Source organism: Pelophylax lessonae, assembly GCF_965119305.1.
Source record: "Pelophylax lessonae genome assembly, chromosome: 10".
Lineage (NCBI taxonomy): Eukaryota > Metazoa > Chordata > Amphibia > Anura > Ranidae > Pelophylax > Pelophylax lessonae.
Genome location: NC_138777.1, coordinates 216,195,757 through 216,217,349, shown reverse-complemented (window position 1 = coordinate 216,217,349; position 21,593 = coordinate 216,195,757). Strand labels below are relative to the sequence as shown.

Sequence of the window (21,593 nt, the reverse complement as noted above, 5' to 3'; positions counted from 1 at the left end):
CCGACTTGCGGGTCCTGTGCGTCCCAAATGAGGACACAACGCCCGGAGGACAGGGCTCATCCTCTAAATGCAAGGTTTCTTTAACAGAAACAATTAACTCATCCATGGTCGCCCGTTCTTCAGGTGACCCTGGGGAGGAGGTATCAACCCCCTCCATCTCAGCCTCCCCCTCAGACCCCGGGGGGTCCAAGGATGAGCGGGACCCTGAAAAGGGCACGCTCGCAGCAGCAGCCATATCCCCATCTGAATCAGAGGAGAGAGACAATCTGGGCCTCTTTTTTGCAGCACGTTCAGACATCAGCATTTCCATATTAGACACCAAAGTCGCCACCACAGCAGCCAAATCGGGTCGCAGTGGGGCCACAGGAGAACTGGGGACCCCCACTAAAGCTGGGGGGAACTTGCTTTCCTGAGAATCCATTGCTCAAGTTATCAGAAACAAAAAAACAGTGCAATAAAATGTGTACTGTCCCTTTTAAAATCGCTGCGGTATGCGCAGCCCACCGCTACAGCTACAGTGACAAAGACCCCAAAAGGAGAAGAGAAAACTGAGCCAGAGGCGATTATACAGAGGAAAATTGAGAGCGATAACCTGCAGAGCCCGCAGAGTGTTGCTACCGATGTCCTGCTGCAGATGGAAAGGAAGTGCTGCTGAAGTAGGCTGGACTATAGACTGCCAGACTCGGGGAAAATGGCTGCCCCATAGGAATGCATTGGAGGCTACACCAAAATGGCCGCCTAACATGCGGTTGGACCGATCGTCCACCTCCCACAAAATGTCGGCGGATGGCCCCAAAATAGCAGGCAGTGTCTCCCCAGGGGAGCTACCCATGCCTGCCCATGACCAAGATGGCGGACCGTGCGAATATACACCGCTGCAGTCGCCACACAAAAAAACGTCTGCACCCCCAACAATGCACCGAAGTGAAACAGGGAAAGGGACCCCCAGGCAACATACAGTATCTGCACAAGCGATCCCCGCAGGGAGTCACACATGCACAGACATGGGGAACACACAGCACAGACTGCCACCCCAGACAGAGGCCCCACACAGAAGTACTTACCTGTACCAGATGGCGTGGGATGCCTCTATGAACGGAAAACCGCTGTCCTCACCTGACAGGGAGTGCCGTGAGCCATAGACATGACGCTGCAGCACCGCAGATTTGTCCTGTGAGGTAGCCACCTCACGGCTGCATCCCTGCAGTGAACAGGGATGGGTCGTTCGTAATGCCAGGGCGAACCATAGCTGAACGCTCGATGGCGGGCTGGGGAACCAGGGCGGTCAGTCCGAATCACAGCACCGCATGATCCGTCTTCATCCGAAGAAACGACTAACACTAGAAGCTGACAAAATAAACAGCTAGTAAAGTAAGAAAAAAACTGACATTTTCAAAGAAAATCAAATAAAAGATTAGGAAGGCTGAGAATGAAGCCCCAGCACAGGGAAGCCTGACTACTCCTGAAGCTAGGCAGATTAAAACTGAGTTGGGAGTGGTGATGCAGGGGGGGGTATTGACCAGATGGGACAGCCCCCATGGGTGTGTATATGCTAATGCTTTTTGTCTTTGGACTAAGTCTATATGCCTAGCTACTCCTGCGGATGGGAAGTCAATACCCAACAGTGATGACTTAGAGGAGGCGGCGACTGTCGGAGGACGTAAGAGAAATATAGATTTGAATAAAACAGAAAAGAATAGAGTAAAGCAAAACAGAATAGAAAATATAAGAATTCAATAAAATAGAATAGAAAATATAAGAATACAATAAAATAGAATGGAAAATAAAGGAATAGAAAATAGAATAGAGAATAAAAGAATAGAATAGAAAAAAAAAGAATTAAAAAAGCAAATCGAAAAGGATAGAAAGAATAGAATAGAACAAAATAGAAGGAATATAGAAAATATAAAATTAGAATAGAAAAGAAAAAAACTATAGAAAAGAAAAAGATAGAAAGAATATAGCCATCTTTTAAATTTTGAATTTAGAATAGAATAGAAAAAAAACAATAGAATAGAAAACAATAGAAAGAATATAGCCATCTTCTAAATTTTGAATTTAGAATAGAATACATTTGAATCGGAATAGAATAGATTAGAATAAAAAAGAATAGAAAAAAAAAACAATAGAATAGAATATACCTGTCATCTAAAATTCTAAAGTTGAATAGAATAAATTCATAATTAATTAAAATTTTCCGAGTTCAATTTGACTGAATTCAGAAGTTTTGAATCCAGAGATTTTCCCCTGCAGTACTATTTTCTGACACTAGATGTCCCCAGTCAACCAGAATCATTTAAAGCAGAACTTCACCCTAAAGGGGGGGCTGGCTGTGAAGCTGCAAGTTACTATGGCCGGCTGCCCACAGTAAACATGCCAGCACCAGGGACCATGAAGACCAGTGAAGAACCAGTTTGGGTGAGCACAGCACTGGGCCCCTGGACAGGTGTCCATCCTTTTATTAAAAAAGTCAGCATCTACAGTATTTGTAGTTGCCAAATTTTAATTTGTATTCAAACAGGGTGAAGACATGCTTTAACTCACTTAGTCTGAGCCCAGGTTGTCCTGGACCCACCCCAAGCCATTGACTAGACAATGAAAGAAGCAGCAGTGCCGTGATGAGCTCATCTCCGTCACTCTGCTTTCTCCTTCTATCAGCATGCTTCTTAGCACATCAACTCATTGGCTTCTTGTGCTGCTTCTCCCTCTCCCAGTCTGAGCTCTGCTTTACAGGGACTGCAAGAAGGTAATACCAAATCTTCAGACCCTCACACTGCTTGTAATTAAAGAAATACATTTAGGGGGTTTTGCACACAAATGTATATAAAGGAATATGGCTGGACAGAGTGAGTCATTTGTGCCTTTTGGGGTTCCAGTTCAGGGTTATGACAGGTTCCCTTTAAAGGAAGCGTTTCATGCAGCCTGTGTGTATAAGAGCGATCCCGGAACTTATTTCTGTTTTGCGATCTCTTGATATCAAATCAGAAGTGATCACTGTTGCCTCTAAGGCAGGGATTTCCAAACTACGGCCCTGCAGCTGTTTCAGAACTACACATCCCATGAGGCATTGTAAAACGCTGACATTCACAGACATGATTAGGCATGATGGGAATTGTAGTTCCGCAACAACTGCAGGGCTGTAGTTTGGGAATTCCTGCTCTAAGGTGTGCACATGTGGGCGTGTACTCTGATTTCTAAGGCAGCGTAATGTTTGATGGAGTGGGGAAGGTTTTTATTGCTGTCTGATAAATTTCCACCCTCAGTTCCACCTTGCAAAAAAAAAAAAAATCACAAAAGAGTGTGGAGGTGCCCTTTAACCCCTTCCCATCCAGCCCACACCCTTTAACAGAGTCTTTACACCCAGAGGATAGCAAGGACTGGCCAAGCAAGTGACCTCTCTGATTGGCTGTCACAGTGTCACATGATCAGCAGCCAGTTTTTCCATCCAATCATTATTAGAGACTGGGAGCTGTCTATTACAGCCTATTGCACGCTCCCAGCTCAGAAAACTCAGCTACCCATGGATGCATATGTGTGTCCTTAACAGACCAATTTTTATTACAGGAAGCTCCTTCACAGAGGTAAAGTCTCACACTGGATTACTGCAAGGATCTGGAAGAAATACAAAAGCATGCCAAGGGGTCTGTTTTTTAAAAACAGAATGCTATGCAAATGTATCAACATTAGCACAGATGTGACAAATATTCCCTATAATATGTCTAATATGTTTATTTCTTATGATCATCAGCTCCATCTGGTGGCCATAATGTGGTATTTCCCTGATAAAAGTATTTCAAGAAAATAATGCATTATGGCCACTAGATGGAGATAACGAGTATAAGAAATAGAGAAAGTGAACAAGAGTACTGCATAGCCAACAGAATAGAATACCATATACAGTACAAATAAAGGGTGAAAAAATATAATATATATATATATATATATATATATATATATATATATATATATATATATATATATATACATACATACATACATACATATATATATATATATATATATATATATATATATATATATATATATATATATACATACATACACACACTATATTGCCAAAAGTATTGGGACACCTACTTTTACACGCACATGAACTTTCAGTCTTAGTCGGTAGGGTTCAGTATTGAGTTGGTCCACCCTTTGCAGCTATAACAGCTTCAACTCTTTTCAACTCTTCTGGGAAGGCTGTCCACAAGGTTTAGGAGTGTGTCTATGGGAATGTTTGACCATTCTTCCAGAAGCGCATTTGTGAGGTCAGGCACTGATGTTGGAGAGAAGGCCTGGCTCGCAGTCTCTGCTCTAATTCATCCCAAAGGTGTTCTATCGGGTTGAGGTCAGGACTCTGTGCAGGCCAGTCAAGTTCCTCCACCCCAAACTCGCTCATCCATGTCTTTATGGATCTTGCTTTGTGCACTCAAATCATTTGGTGGAGGGGATATTATGGGTTGTTTTTCAGGGGTTGGGTTTGGCCCCTCAGTTCCAGTGAAGGGAACTCTTAAGGTGTCAGCATACCAAGACATTTTGGACAAATTCATGCTCCCGACTTTGTGGGAACAGTTTGGGGATGGCCCCTTCCTGTTCCAACATGACTGCGCACCAATGCACAAAGCAAGGTCCATAAAGACATGGATGAGTGAGTTTGGGGTAGAGTAGGGGTCTCAAACTGGTGGCCCTCCAGCTGTTGACGAACTACAACTATGATCATGCCTCTGCCTATGGGAGTCATGCTTGTATAGCACCTTCCTAGGTAGGTGCTAGAAGAGAGTATCGTTTTGGGTCTGCTTACCAGGAAGGCTGTCAGGTAAATTTATATTGCTCTTTGCCTACCAGGGAGCAGGATCTGCTAGTGAGGTCTACTCATGGTGCTAAGGTGCAGCTCAGTTTGTTTGAATGTTTTACACTGGTCCAATAGGGAAGCACATTGGACAGAGGGAGGATACCTGACAAATGAGTGCACAGGCATTTAGTACAGCCCTGGCTATTGCAGAGGAAAGTGCATATTTGCATGCTGGGTGACTGTATAAACATGTGCTCAGGGTCTTCAGCTGGAGAGTGGGGTCCCAGAGAAAGGGGGCGGTTTCCCCTCCTCTGTAGAAGTTGCCATGTGGCCTTGGGTAGTTGACCCGAGGGCCTGAAAGTCTGAGAGAAGCTGAACCCAGAGGTCCTGCAGAGCTGACTGGAAGGGAGACACTGGAAAGGATCTGATTCTGCCTACAGTGAGTACAGATCTGTGTCATGGGGTCTGTCCTGAGAGGGCCATCCCTTCAGCTAGAAGAGTCAGTGGATGGGTGTCAGTCAAGGGGATGCTAGAGAGTGTCCTAAAGATAAAGTAGTTGCATCAAGTCTATTGCTAAGAAGAGCAAGAGGACTTAATTCATCCATACATCTGGCAGTATGTTAAAAGCAGTGTGACTGCTTCCACAAATAACCTGGTGAGGCCAAGTGAGAGTTGTCCTTATCTACTGTCAATAGTTCAGTTGGAGTATCTCACTATTCCCTTCTCCCATCCAAGTTCCACAATAAATACAAAACCCAAATACCCTAAACTGTTTCTTGAGTAACAAGCAAACGAGAGTAAGGAAGGATATGTAAAACCCATAGTTACCAACCTTTGAAAAAAATTTCCAGGGACACTTTGCAGCACAACCTACTTCCCGGAAGCTCCGCCCACTCCGCATAATTAAAGCAGAGTTCCACCCTAAATTTATACTTACCTCCATCTTCTCGCTCCCGGTCACCTGAAAAACAAATGGATAATCGCAATTTTTTTTTTTTTTTTTACTTACCTCATATAGAAGAATATATACTTACCTTACTTCCTTCTTCCTCCCCTCGGCGGCCACGGCGATTCGTCACTTCCTGGCTTTGCAATGATTCCTGGGAGCTGAACGTCATCGCTCCCAGGAATCATTGCGCCTGCACCGGCCCCGACGTCAGTTCCGGTGCGCGCGCGTCATTCCCTTCTAAACAGCTCTGGGCATGCCCAGAAGCTGTGGAGGGATGACGCGTGCGCACCGGAAGTGACGGCGGGGCCGGTGCAGTGCATCGTGGGACTGAAGTAGACGGAAGAGGACGCAGAAGAGGATCGCGCTGGCTTCAAGCTGCCCACACCTGAGATGGCAGCGCTGGACAATACTTTTTCAAGGTAAGTATTTCTCTTAAAAGGCAAGTGCAACCCGGGACAGATCAGAGGCTATCCATTGTGGAATGTACTAGCCCTGACTGTCCCGGGGGTATTTTTATTAAAAAAAGTATTCCCAGGGTGGAACTCCGCTTTAACCTCCACCTACTTATCATCAGATTATAGGGTGTACTCATTAAAAAGAGAGAATTGCAGGAAATTGAAAAGGGAATTTCAAACTTAAGGCCAAAGTAGCAGAGTTGGAAAAATTCTCCCATTCAGCTGCACTACTTCTGCCTAAAGTTTAAAATTCTCATCACAATTCCCTGCAGTTCTAAAGTTTCAAATGTGCTCAGGTGTGACCATACAAAAAATGTAATATGTAAATATAAATAAAGTGCAAAGTGTAAATAAGTACGATAAAAGCTGGTATAATTAGGTTTTAATGGCAAAAGGCGGCGCCATTACGTAACTGCGCATGCGCATGCGCCCGCCCGGTACGAGCTTGCCCGAGCCTGGCAGGTGTCGGAACGGCGCATGCACAGTTACCATGTCGGACCAGAACCATTTTTTTTTACGGGCACCGGCTGCCCGTAACAAACATTTACGGGCGCTTGCCGGGACAATGTAAATTATCCGGGGACAGTCTCCTATGTGCCCGGACTGTCCCTGCAAAAACAGGACAGTTGGCAGGTATGGAAACCCTCCCAGCAACTGTCTGCAGGTAATCAGAGGGTGGCCTATGTCAACATACAGCAAGCCCTACGGGGACAGTGCTACACTTGTAACTGTCAGCCTTGCAATGCCTCATGGGAATTGTAGTTCTGCAACAGTTGGAGGACCACCAGTTTAAAACCCCTGGGGTGGAGGAACTTGACTGGCCTGCACAGAGTCCTGACCTTAACCTAATAGAACACCTTTGGGATGAATTAGAGAGGAGACTGCGAGCCAGGCCTTCTCTCCATCAGTGCCTGACCTCACAAATGCGCTTCTGGAAGAATGGTCAAACATTCCCATAGACACACTCCTAAACCTTGTGGACAGCCTTCCCAGAAGAGTTGAAGCTGTTATAGCTGCAAAGGGTGGGCCAACTCAATATTGAACCCTACGGACTAAGATTGGGAATCCATTAAAGTTCATGTGCGTGTAAAGGCAGGCGTCCCAATACTTTTGACAATATAGTGTATGTGATGAGTGCATTACCTTACATTATGCAAATGCATGTTGCCATAACACATGTGTGAATGGGCCTTAATAGTCTTGGAAAGAGCAGGAAGAGTTAACATTTCTGTCATGTTTTTATTTCTCACCGTGACCCCATTAGAAAGATATTTATGCACTTCCTGTTCCTGTGACACCTTCACATAAAATGTGGGCATGGGTATCGCCAGGACAGGAAGGCGCAGACAGCAATAAAAACATTGTCTGACCATTAAAGGCCTCCCTGTACTCCATATGTGTATGTTTGTTTTTAGTTGGGGGGGGGGGGAGGGATTATCTAATAAAGGTTGTGATTGGTCACACACAGCTCCGACTGATTGTGACGTGTGTGTGAAAAGCGCAATTTGCATCTCTGAAATCAACAATAGAAGGGGTTATGGTCGTTAGAGTTCATTGATTGGTTGGGAGTTAGAGGCTACATCTACGAGGTTAGATCATACTCCCTCGGACCTGGATGAGGTAAAGAGGTATCCGTTAATCCCTCCGAATGTGGACAGTGCCACTGAAACTGGCATGATCCAGGAAAAATAGCCCAGAAGCTTTTCACCAAACGTCTAAAGCAACAGAAGGAGGAGAGGCTGAGATATCGGCAGAAAGACACAATGCACACAGCTCACACGGGGCCCCGCTTATCTGGGGGGCCAACTTACTGGGCATAAAGGGCCACCCCCGTCCAAAAGTGATATTCAGTGTTTTCTGGATGCTGGAGGGTTAAAACCCCTGAAAGTTTCTTCAATTAGTGAGATCTGTACACCTGCTGTGCTCATTATGAGGAGCTCCCACCATCCCTGTGCTGAGGTCCTAGGTCTGTACACCTGCTGTGCCCATTATGAGGGGTCCCCACCACCCCTGTGCTGAGTTCCCAGGTCTATACACCTGCTGTGCCCATTATGAGGGTCCCCGCCATCCCTGTGCTGAGTTCCTGGGTCTATACACCTGCTGTGCCCATTATGAGGGGCTTCCACCATCCCTGTGCTGAGTTCCCAGGTCTATACACCTGCTGTGCCCATTATGAGGGGTCCCCACCATCCTTGTGCTGAGTTCCCAGGTCTTTACAAATGCTGTGCCCATTATGAGGGGTCCCCACCATCCCTGTGCTAAGTTCCCAGGTCTTTACACCTGCTGTGCCCTTTATAAGGGTTCTCACCATCCCTGTGCTGATTTCCTGGGTCTATACACCTGCCGTGCCCATTATGAGGGGTCCCCACCATCCCTGTGCTGAGGTCCTAGGTCTTTACACCTGCTGTGCCCATTATGAGGGGTCCCCACCATCCCTGTGCTGAGGTCCTAGGTCTTTACACCTGCTGTGCCCATTATGAGGAGCTCCCACCATCCCTGTGCTGAGCTCCTGGGTCTGTACACCTGCTGTGCCCATTATAAAGGGGTCTCCACCATCCCGGTGCTGAGTTCCCAGGTCTGTACACCTGCTGTACCCATAATGAGGGGTTCCCACCATCCCTGTGCCAAGTTCCTGGGTCTGTACACCTGCTGTGCCCATTATGAGGGGTTCCCACCATCCCTGTGCTTTAATCCCTTTATATTATGGAGAATATAACAGGAACACCTAAAGGTGGGTGACACCTCGTACTCCGGGTAGACAGGAGCAGAATCAGAAATGACAGAAGGGACTTCTCACTGTGGAAGGATTGATGACATATTAGAAGTTGGGGCTGACTCCGCCCACCTGGCTCCAGGTATAACAAGAATATCACTTTTGGGCGGATGGACCCTCTAATCAATCAGGCAAAGAGCAGGACGTGCAGCGCTATAACCCAACTAAACTCATCTCTGACTGATCGCATTACTATTGTGTAAATCTCACCTAAATCTTCCTTACAGAAGAGTGCAGAGCTACCAGCTGAAATTTTTCTTTAAATTGCCTCAATCCATTTCAGGTGAACCAAAACATAAAGGTGTGCGCAGTCTACTTCATTTTCTTTAGAAAGTAGCCTCAAGCCTGTCCCTGCATGGAAGGACCTACACTCTGTGGGGAAGCAGTGGTCTCTCTGCAAAGATCCTCCACTCCCCCACTTGAGTCACAGCTAGAGCCCTCCAATCTGGGAGCATCTCTGCTGATTGCAGAGTTATACAGGTGCATCTCAATAAATTAGAATATTATCGAAAAGTTACTTTATTTCAGTAATTCAATTCAAAAAGTAAAACTTGTACACAGTATCTCACAAAAGTGAGTACACCCCTCACATTTTTGTAAATATTTTATTAAATCTTTTCATGTGACAACACTGAAGAAATGACACTTTGCTACAATGTAAAGTAGTGAGTGTACAGCTTGTAAAAGAGCCCATTCACATTTGCGCGACTTGTCAGCCTGACAAGTTGCGCTCGGTCGCGGTCCATTGATTAGCACAGGACCCGTTCTAATAGGAGCGACACAAGTCGCTCCGACTTAGAAAAAGGGTCCTGTACTACTTTGGGGCGACCTGGAGGCAACTTGCATAGACATTCATTCTGTGAAGTCTCTGCAAGTCGCGCCGAAGTCGCGGTGCACAGCGGTTCACGCCACTTCACAGGTCGCCCCCCAAAGTCGTGTCGCGCTAGTCTGAATGGGCTCTTACAGTGTAAATTTGCTGTCCCCTCAAAATAACTCCACACACAGCCATTAATGTCTAAACCGCTGGCAACAAAAGTGAGTACACCCCTAAGTGACAATGTCCAAATTGGACCCAAAGTGTCAATATTTTGTGTGGCCACCATTATTTTCCAGCATTGCCTTAACCCTCTTGGGCATGGAGTTCACCAGAGCTTCACAGGTTGCCACTGGAGTCCTCTTCCCCTCCATGATGACATCACAGAGCTGGTAGATGTTAGAGACCTTGCGCTCCTCCACCTTCTGTTTGAGGATGCCCCACAGATGCTCAATAGGGTTTAGGTCTGGAGATATGCTTGGCCAGTCCATCACCTTTACCCTCAGCTTCTTTAGCAAGGCAGTGGTCGTCTTGGAGGTGTGTTTGGGGTCATTATGTTGGAATACTGCCCTGTGGCCCAGTCTCTGAAGGGAGGGGATCATGCTCTGCTTCAGTATGTCACAGTACATGTTGGCATTCATGGTTCCCTCAATGAACTGTAGCTCCCCAGTGCCGGCAGCACTCATAAAGCCCCAGACCATGACACTCCCACCACCATGCTTGACTGTTGGCAAGACACACTTGTCTTTGTACTCCTCACCTGGTTGCCACCACACATGCTTGACACCATCTGAACCAAATAAGTTTACCTTGGTGTCATCAGACCACAGTACATGGTTCCAGTAATCCATGTTCTTAGTCTGCTTGTCTTCAGCAAACTGTTTGCAGGCTATCTTTAGAAGCTTCCTTCTAGGATCACAGCCATGCAGACCAATCTGATGCAGTGTGCGGCGTATGGTCTGAGCACTGACAGGCTGACCCCCCCTCCCCTTCAAACTCTGCAGCAATGCTGGCAGCACTCATAAGTCTATTTCCCAAAAACAACCTCTGGATATGACGCTGAGCACGTGCACTTAACTTCTTTGGTCGACCATGGCGAGGCTGTTCTGAGTGGAACATGTCCTATTAAACCGCTGTATGGTCTTGGCCAACGTGCTGCAGCCCAGTTTCAGGGTCTTGGCAATCTTCTTATAGCCTAGGCCAGTGATGGCGAACCTTGGCACCCCAGATGTTTTGGAACTACATTTCCCATGATGCTCAACTACACTGCAGAGTGCATGAGCATCATGGGAAATGTAGTTCCAAAACATCTGGGCTGCCAAGGTTCGCCATCACTGGCCTAGGCCATCTTTATGTAGAGCAACAATTCTTTTTTTCAGATCAAAATTCTTTTTTTTTTTCAGATCTTTGCCATGAGGGGCCATGTTGAACTTCCAGTGACCAGTATGAGAGAGTGAGAGCGATAACACCAATTTAACACACCTGCTCCCCATTCACACCTGAGACCTTGTAACACTAACGAGTCACATGACACCGGGGAGGGAAAATGGCTAATTGGGCACAATTTGGACATTTTCACTTAGGGGTGTACTCACTTTTGTTGCCAGCGGTTTAGACATTAATGGCTGTGTGTTGAGTTATTTTGAGGGGACAGTAAATTTACACTGTTATACAAGCTGTACACTCACTACTTTACATTGTAGCAAAGTGTTATTTCTTCACAGATATAATAAAATATTAAAAAAAAAATGTGAGGGGTGTACTCACTTTTGTGAGATACTGTAGTTTATATAGATTCTTTACACACAGAGTGATATATTTCGAGCATTTCTTTCTTTTAATTTTGATGATTATGGCTTACAGCTAGTGAAAAATTAGAAATATTACATAAGACCAAAAAAAAAAAATAAAAAAAAAAAAAAAAGGATTTTTAATACAGAAATGTTGGCTTACTGAAAAGTCTGTCCATGTACAGTATAGTATACACTCAGTACTTGGTTGGGTCAGCAGAGGGAAGCATGAAGTGCTCTAGAACAGGGCATGACAAATTTTCTTGGAATCTAGGCGCCAGCTAAAAAAGTTAGCCGGCTTCTGTCGGACCGGCTGCCATACACACGGGTCGAATGGCGGCCAGTTTTTATTGAACCGGCTGATGTTGCCCGGCATTCAGCCTGTGTGTTCTTGGCTTGATGGTGTGATGGGCAGTGGCTCACTAGGGAAGGACAGTGCAGCAAGGTGGGAGCGATAGGAGATCCAGTAACTCATGCCACCTTAGGCCCCTTTCATACGGGCACCAGTGCTGTATTTTGGCCTAGGCCAACAAGGCCCAGGCCTAGGGCGGCACTTTGCAGGGGGGCAGCCCCCACCGCATGAGACTCTATTGGCCACTGGTTGCTAGAGCCGCCTCTCTCACCCCCTCTCTCTCATTCCCCTCTCTCACCCCTCCTCTCTCTCCCTCTCTGTTTCTCTCTCATCCCCCCTCTCTCTCTCATCCCCTTTTCTCATCCCCCCTCTCTCTCTCTCATCCCCCCCTCTCTCTCTCCCCCCTCTCTCTCTCATCCCCCCCTCTCTCTCTCCCCCCCCTCTCTCTTTGATCACCCCCTCTCTCCCTCCCTCACCCACCCCCTTCTCTCTCTCCCACCCCCTCTCACCCCCCCTTCCCCCCTCTCGTGAGATCTCAGGGGTTCATGCTGGGACTTGTAGTCCTTCAATTTTGGAGGGAGTTACATCGGTTAAAAAAGAAATGGGCAAATTTACATAGGAGGGGGGCGCCCAATTTCAGTCTTGCCTAGGGCAGCACAAAACCAAAATACACCACTGACGGGCACCCCTGCTAAGCGGAATCCGCTTGCTCGGCAGGGATTTCTCTGCTTATCCCCGCTGAGCAGGTGGATGACAGGTCTTGTCCGTGCTCCACTATGCGGAGCGAACATGGACACAGACCCGCTCTCCTCTATGGGACAATCGGATGGAAGTGGACTGCCTGTCTTATGGATGCCATCTTATTCGATCTGCCAGACGGATGTAAAATAGGACCACCACTTGTCTTGGCAGACAGGAGTGGTTGTCAGCGGACATCTGCCGCTCCATAGAGGAAATTGAAGGGTCCGATCAGGTCTGCCTGAAAAACTGACAGGCGGACCGGATCAGACAGCCCGTGTGAAATGGGTCTTCAGCTGTGTGGCTGTGGCATGGTTGGGAGATGATGAAAAATAATAAAAAACTAATTTTAATGAAAAAAAATGAACAGTTTCCATCTTTTGTGAGGGTGTGAATAGAACCGAGGCTCTTCCAACCAACCGCCCCACACTCCCTTCCCACTTACCATTAACCACTTGCCGACTGCCTAATGGCGATTTACAGGCAAAGTGACGTTGGACTACGTCGCTAGCCTGTGAGGCTCTAGGGAGTGAGCACGCGCCGCTGGAGGCGCGCTCCCGCTTGCTCACAGACCCCCCTGCGCGAGTGACCGGTGGACCCGATGTCCGCCGTTCACTCGCGTTCGTCGGTTACACCGGGAGAAAGGCAGGCGGCTAATGTAAACAAAGCCGCCTGTCATTCTCCCTTGTGTAACAGCAGAGATCATACGGTCCTGCTATGTAGGACCGTTGATCTCTGCTGTTACATGAAAAGCCACATCCAATCACAGTTAGAAGCACGCCCCTAGGGACACACTTAACCCCTCCTTCTCAAATAAAGTTAACCCTTCACTGGTACCCCCAAAAGTGTCAAAAATGTCAGTCAAGGGTCCGATCTGTCTGCCGCAGTGTCGCAGTCCCGCAAAAAAAAATCGCAGATCGCCGCCATTACTCGTTAAAAAAAAAAAAATGACAAAAATCTTTCCCTTAGTTAGTAAATGCAATAACTTTCAAACCAATCAAAATACGCTTTTTGCAATTTTTTTTTTTTTTTACCAAACATATGTAGCACAAAACAAATTGGCCTAAAATGTTAAAAAATTTAGATTTTTACATTTTTTTGGGGGGAATTTCATATAAAAAATGTGAAAAATATTGTTATTTTTGCAAAATTGTTGCTCTTTTTTTGTTTATAGCGCATGATCAAAAAATCACACAGGTGATCAAATACCACCAAAAGAAAGTTCTGTTTGTGAGAAAAAAAGGGCGTCAATTTCATTTGGGTACAGCGTCGCACGACTGCGCAATTGTCCGTTAAAGTCACGCAGTGCCGAATCGCAAAATAGGCCCTGGTCAGGAAGGGGGTAAAATCTTCCGGGGCTTAAGTGGTTAAGCAAAGGGTGTCAGATGAAGCCTGCAACAACTTCAGTCTCTTCTCCTCTAGGGAAGGAGATGGGCGGGCAGTGAGAACAGGCAGGGAAACACTCAGTGCCGTTAGTGACTGCTTGTCACACCCCTGGCCACCACAAGAGGGTGCCAGTTACCCATTAGAAGCGTCTCACTCAAGAATGCTGCAAAGTCACTGCCTCAATTACGCGGCATCTTAGTCCGCACACCCGGGGGGGGGGGTTGGGGGGTGCATGGGATAAGACACCTCTTGCAGTTCAGCCCAGGCTCCAAGTCGCTATTTTTAGTCGCTAATACAACCAAGCGCCTAGGGTTTGTCAAGCCCTGCTCTAGAATTTCCTGCTAGAGGGCTGCGCTTGGACTTGATAAAGCACAGTGGACCAACACCAGCAGATGACATGGCTCCCCCAAATCATCACTGACTGTGGAAACTTCACACTGGACCTCATGCAACTTGGATTCTGTGCCTCTCCACTCCTCCTCCAGACTCTGGGACCTTGATTTCCAAATGAAATGCAGAATTTTCCACAGTCAGTGATGATTTGGGGAGCCATATCATCTGCTGCTGTTGGTCCAAAGTCAGCTCAGCCCTCTAGTAGGAAATTCTAGAGCTCTTCATGCTTCATGCTTCCGTCTCCTGACCAGCTTTATGGAGATGCGGATTTCATTTTCCAGAAGGACTTGGCACCGCCCACACTGCCAAAACTACCAATACCTGGTTTCATGATCATGGTATCACTGTGCTTGATTGGCCAGCAAACTCGCCTGACCTAAACCCCATAGAAATGAGAGACCCCAAACCCAACAATGCAGATGAGCTGAAAGCCGCTATAAAAGCAACCTGGACTTCCATAACACCTCAGCAGTGCCACAGGCTGATCGCCTCCATGCCACGCCGCATTGATGCAGTAATTCATGCCAAAGGAGCCCCGACCAAGTATTGAGTGCATACTATACTGTACATGGACATGCTTTGCAGTAAGCCAACATTTCTGTAATAAAAATCCTTTTTTTTATTGGTCTTATGTAATATTCTAATTTTCTGAAATGCTAAAAAGGGGGAAAAACAGGCAGGTTGTCACCTGATGCTAATTTACTGTTTAACCCAATGAGCAATCTCTGGGGGTTGCAGACGGTGCAGAATGGCAGACTCTGCAGGGTGGTATCAACCTCTACCAATATGCACCAAACCCATACACACATCCATCAACCAAGTGCCATAAATGGGAAAGAGACCGCCCTATTTCTGCACGTTCTGCTCTTCCCATCTCCCTGTGGGCACTAATCAACTGTTCATTCCCACATCCTCCCGCATTGTACCGGGAAGTTGTTAAGGGTAGCACAGACAGTTCTAGCTACGGGCGCTTTGTTAACTGAGGCCCACTGTGACTGGATTCTGACTGGGGGAGTATATATTGGGGCAGGGGGAGTACTTACAACGGCAACGGCGTTGGATGACATGAGCTCCTCTGGCGTCATAGCTGTGAAGTAAGCAATGTTGGTGAATGTGTAGACGAAGGTGACCAGAGGGATGGAGATAAATATGGCACGAGGTAGATTCCTGGAAGACATAAACAATGTTTATAGTGCTTAGAGAGTCAACAGAGCTCACAATCTAAACCCAGGACCCCAGCTCTTGTAAGCTGAGCTCTGGCCTTCCCTTCAGTCTTGCACAGTTGTACAGACCCCTCTCCTGAACTGAAATTGCTTACATAATATCAATGGACACTTTTTTTTTTTTTCATTAGTGTGTGTGAGGTAATCAATAATTAATTACTAAAAAAAACTAAATTGTTCAGTAAAAGCAAAAAAAAAAAAAAAAAAAAAAAAAACAGAATTTTAACCCAAAATAAATTATGTTGCCAACAGTTTGTGGCCACCTGATCATCACACCACTGAGCTTGTTGGATATCGTATCCCAAAACCATGCCAATTAATATGGAGTTGCCCTTTCCCCCATACTCCATTGATATTATGGATCTTCCTCATGTTGTATAATATGGAGGCCATTCAGATGATGTCCCCCCATGGGAAATATTATGAATTCCCCCTGCTCCCATGGCCATTAAAATGGAATTCTCCACAATGACCATTGATTTGGAGTTCCCCCATGGGCATTATTATGGAGTCCCCCTGCTCCCATGGCCATTGATATGGAGTTACCCCCATATCCATTTATATGGAGTTTCCCCCATGGTCATTATTGTGAAGTCCCCCTGCTCCCATGGCCATTAATATGGAGTTTTCCCCCCATGGCCAATTATATGGAGTTCTCCACCATGGCCAATTATATGGAGTTCTCCACCATGGCCATTCATATGGAGTTCTCCACCATGGCCATTCATATGGAGTTCTCCACCATGGCCATTAATATGGCGTTTTCCCCCCATGGCCAATTATATGGAGTTCTCCACCATGGCCATTCATATGGAGTTCTCCACCATGGCCATTAATATGGCGTTTTCCCCCCATGGCCAATTATATGGAGTTCTCCACCATGGCCATTCATATGGAGTTCTCCACCATGGCCATTCATATGGAGTTCTCCACCATGGCCATTCATATGGAGTTCCCTCCATGGCCCTTAAAGCCAAAAGTCAGCAGCTACAAAAAGTGTAGCTGCTGACTTTTAATAAACACACACTCACCTGTCCCACAGTCCAACAATGCGGCCGGGGGGAGCCTCAGTTCGCTCCGTCTTCTCCCCATGGCGCCGGCACCCCAAAAAAAAAAGTGACATGCCAAATGTGGAATGTCAGGGGGTCAGGATCACTTAAAGTGGAAGTTCCATTTTTGAGATGAACTCCGCTTTAATATGGACTTCTCCAATATGGCCATTAATATGAACTTCCCCCCATGGGCATTATTATGAAGTCCCCCTGCTCCCATGGCCATTATTATGGAGTTCTCCCCCATGGCCATTATTATGGAGTTCTCCCCCATGGCCGAGTTCTCCCCCCATGGCCATTAATATGGAGTTCTCCCCCATGGCCTATATTATGGAGTTCTCCCCCATGGCCATTATTATGGAGTTCTCCCCCATGGCCATTATTCTGGAGTTCTCCCCCATGGCCGAGTTCTCCCCCCATGGCCATTAATATGGAGTTCTCCCCCATGGCCATTAATATGGAGTTCTCCCCCATGGCCGAGTTCTCCCCCCATGGCCATTAATATGGAGTTCTCCCCCATGGCCTATATTATGGAGTTCTCCCCCATGGCCAATATTATTGTGTAGTTCTCCCCCATGGCCATTATTATGGAGTTCTCCCCCATGGCCGAGTCCCCTCCCCCCCATGGCCATTATTATGGAGTTCTCCCCCATGGCCATTATTATGGAGTTCTCCCCCCTGGACATTAATATGGAGGTCCCCGCATGACCATTAATATAGAGCTCTCCCCATGGCCATTAATATGAAGTTCTCTACCATGGGTATTTTTATGAAGTCTCCCTGCTCCAATGGCCCTTTAATAAAGAGTCCTCCACCATGGCCATTAATATGTTGGCACCCCCATTGCTATTAGTAAGATGTTCTCCCCATACCCATTAATATGGAGTCCTCCCCAATCCATGTCTACTCATTTGGAGTTCCCCTCATGGCCATTAATATGGAATTTCTATGACAGCCCCCACTCTTCAGGGAAGACTTTTCATAAGATTTTAGAGGGTGTCTGTGGGAATTTGTGCCCATTTCTGAGGTCAGGTACTGATGTTGGATGAGAAGACCTGGATCACAAACTGTGTTCCAATTTATACCAAATGATGATCAGTAGAGTCAAGGTGCAGGACACTCAAGTTTCTCCACACCAAACTGGTCACAGCATATGTTTATGGAGCTGGCTTGGTGCTAAGTCATGGGGGAACAGAAAAGGGTCTTTCCCAAACTGTTAGCACAAGATTGGAAGAACACAACTGTCTACAATGTCTTTGCGTGATGTGGTATTATCAGTACCCTTTGCTGGAAACAATCGATAGGTTGAAGGGGGCATCTCACTCTCTGCATGTCCTCCCTCTAGAACAAAATGTAACACAAGATGTTGCACCGCTCCAAGTGGAGTATGAGATGTTTTGCTGCTGTCACAGTACACCGGGTGCCAGCCTTAGGTCCGCGACCAGAAGTAAGCACATGACAAATAGATGATGGCGGCACTTCCAGCGAAAAATCTTCACTCTATTCAGAATCCATTAAAAATCGAGGACACGACATACACACGCGTCCTAAGGCCGTTCAGATCCGCCTGTCAGTTTTTTTTGGTGGATCTGAACGGTCCCCCCCATGCATCCCTATGGGACATCAGATGTCAGTGGAGACATGTCCGCTGACATCCGATCCGATCCGTCAAATCTGGACGGATGGAAACCCTATTTTCCATCCGTCCAGCGGATCGGATCGGATGAGAACGGACCGACGGGCCGTTCCCATCCGATTCCCCCATAGAGATGTATGGGGCTCTGACAGCTGTGTCTCCGCACACAGTGCGGAGAACAGCTGTCATTTTCCTGCTCAGTGGGGGATCGGCGGATCGATCCCCCGCTGAGATAAACGGAGTCCGCCGACGGAGCGGATAGTGTGAAAGAGCCTTAGGCCCAGTCAGACAGAGTCTGTTTTTCTCAGCGGGGATCGATCCGCCGATCCCCCGCTGAGCAGGAAGATGACAGCTGTTCTCCGCGCTGTGTGTGGAGACACAGCTGTCAGTTCCCTATAGATCTCTATGGGGAATATCAGATGGGAACGGACCGTAGGTCCGTTCTCATCCGATTTCATCCGATCCGATCCGCTGGACGGATGGAAAATAGGGTTTCCATCCGTCCAGATTTGACAGATTGGATCGGGTGTCTGCGGACATGTCTCAACTGACATCCGATAGGGATGCATGTGGGGATCGTTCAGATCCACCAAAAAAACGGACAGGTGGATCTGAACGGTCTGCCTGTGTGAAAGGAGCCTAAATGATCTCAGCAGACGCATTTCACACACCTGTGCTTAGTCATTGCTGATTAGATCAGGGTTCAGCACCGATTTATATCTAGAGAGCTATAGGTGAGGAATATCTCTCATGACCTTCCCCACCCGAGCTCAACAAATATACCCATGTATGAGTAGCATATACTTGTGAGAACTACAGTTAAAGAAAAAAATCGAATAAACTCACAAAAACTACCTATCACAAATAAATAAATGTAAACAAAGATGTGATTCCATCACCCTATGCAAAAAACGAAGAAAAAAAAAAATATGTTACAAGAACATAAATATATACACAAAACCAAAATGTCATTACCCTCATATATGCAATGATACAAATTAAAAAAAAAACAAACCAATAACCAATGTAAAATAAATTAAATAAAAATATTAACATAAATGAAACAAACAGTAAATCATCCATCAAAAGCACAAAACCACCACCTGGAGACTGCAGGGGACAGAGGTGTAAGTAGAACCTTCAGGGCCCCGATGCAAAAAACCATAAAGGGCCCCCCGAACCCCTGGCCAGGACCCTTCCCTTCACGCCTCTTCCCACTGATCCTGGGGCCCTTTTGCTCTCATTGCAGGGCCCTTTATTACAGTCCAGCGGTGGGACCCTTTCACAAGTTCTGCAGTGGGGATGCCAGGGCCCGGTCGCAAGTGTGACCTTTGCGATCCTGGAGGTTCACCCCCTGGTGTCAGTAGTTTTTATTTGTATTATTTTTTATCATTTTATTTGATTTTTTTACAATGTCACTGACTATGACTCTGTCCATTCAGAAAAGGAAGGAGCTGGTAAATTACATATTTACCGACCCCTTCCTGGTTCTCTATTGTGACATCCCCTGCATCAGCCGGCAGGAGAGGGGAGGGAGCAGGGCCGCTGATAGGGCAGTACAACCAGCCCTGTTGTACCGGGCCCGGGCTCCATCAGCTCTACAAGGGGCCCGGGCAGCATCACAGTTAATTTCTGCATGTTCAAAAAAAAAATCGTTTTTTCTAAACCTTTTCCTAATTTGTAATTACTTGGGGTGTAATTACATTTTCCTGGTCCCTATAATGACAGCAGAAGGGCCCAGGAGGTGAGTGCAGTGGCGGGACTTTTTTTCCATTTTCGGGTCGCATGTATACATGGGATTTAGTTCCATGGTGATTTGCTGCCATATAGTCCTGGCTGCTGCTGTCCACTGCCTTGCCTGGCGGAGGGATACAATAATTCTCTGCTCAGCCCCGCCTCCCCTTACTCAAGTGCAGAGTGTGATCATGTACGGAGGCAGATTGCTCAGCAGCTGACAGGGAACAGCAGGAGGACAGCGTGGCTGGATAGGACACAGTGAGTGAAGAACAGATAAGAGTCCTCACTGTGTCCTATGATCAGCAGCATGAAAATCACACAGGCTACAGGTGCCCTGTCACATTGTCACATGAATGCTGGGGATGCTGACTTTAAGCTATGACTGTAGTGAGTGTTACTGCATAACAAAGTCAGCATCCCCAGCATCCATATGACACTGTGACAGGGCACCTGCAGCCTGTGTGATTTTCATGCTGGTGATCATAGGACACAGTGAGATGCTACTTTAAACTTGTGTTTGGGGGACAGTAAACATGTGCAGTCAAACCACTCCCCTTTAACCTCTTCCCGCCCATTGATGTATCAGTGTTCTGTCAGAATAGCGCTACCTATCAGATTCTGCTAGCAGAAGTGGCATTCGGAAAGAACAACTTACTGCGCATGTACCATGTGTTCCAACATGGCGACTATGCGTTCCAATAGGTTTCCTAATGTGACAGAACACCAAGCAGCGGCGGACATCTTCTTACACCCACGCAAGTTTTGAATTTTATATTTATTTTAGCAGTAAACTCACCTTATATACTGAAATAGACTATTTCACCGCGACCGAGTGGAACAGTCTATTTCACTATAGAATCAGTTTGTCGCTGAGCAGTGCGGGTGTACCAAGATGGCCGTCACCACATTGGCCGCAGGTTTCTCGCTATATTTACTAGAATACAATAATAATACAAATGTAATACTGTGATTTATTCTATAAGGTCAGTTTACTGATAAAATAAATGTAAAATTGAAGACTTGCGTGGGTGTAAGAAGATGCTTCGTGTTCTGTCACATTAGGAAAGCTATTGGTACGCATAGCAGCCATGTTGGAATGCATGACGCATGCGCAGTAAGTTGTTCTCGTCTGTATATTACTTCCGGTAGCAGAATCTGATAGGTAGCGCTATTCTGACAGAACACCGGCACGTCACTGGATTGGAAGGGTGATATCTTGGTCATCCCTGCAGCATGATAGCCCCAGCAACTTTGCACAAAGTAACATAAATAATAAAATAAAATGTAAAACCTTTTTAAAACCCCCATTCCCCCTTGCTCATGCGTAATTGCAAACATGCATGTTGGTCCCGCACATATACGTAAACGGTGAAAAACCTGCATTTTGTTTTGAGGCAGGGCCAGGGATGGGGTTGAAGGGGGCCCCATCAGGTAGGCTGTACGGGGCCCCATCATTCCTAACAGCAGCCCTGGGAGGGAGCACAGTGTGTGGGGGGG

The 21,593-nt window shown here is 46.5% G+C and overlaps 1 protein-coding gene across 1 annotated transcript in view; it reads right to left on the bottom strand.

The window, feature by feature from the left end:
• Positions 1–21,593, bottom strand: part of SLC7A10 (solute carrier family 7 member 10) — a 96,527-nt gene that overhangs the window by 13,078 nt on the left and 61,856 nt on the right. The window contains exons 6-7 of the mRNA XM_082270414.1: positions 15,492–15,615; positions 7,814–7,917 (exon numbers count right to left, since the gene is read on the bottom strand). Coding sequence (XP_082126540.1) covers positions 7,814–7,917; positions 15,492–15,615 — 228 coding nt within the window. The remainder of the gene's footprint in view (positions 1–7,813; positions 7,918–15,491; positions 15,616–21,593) is intronic.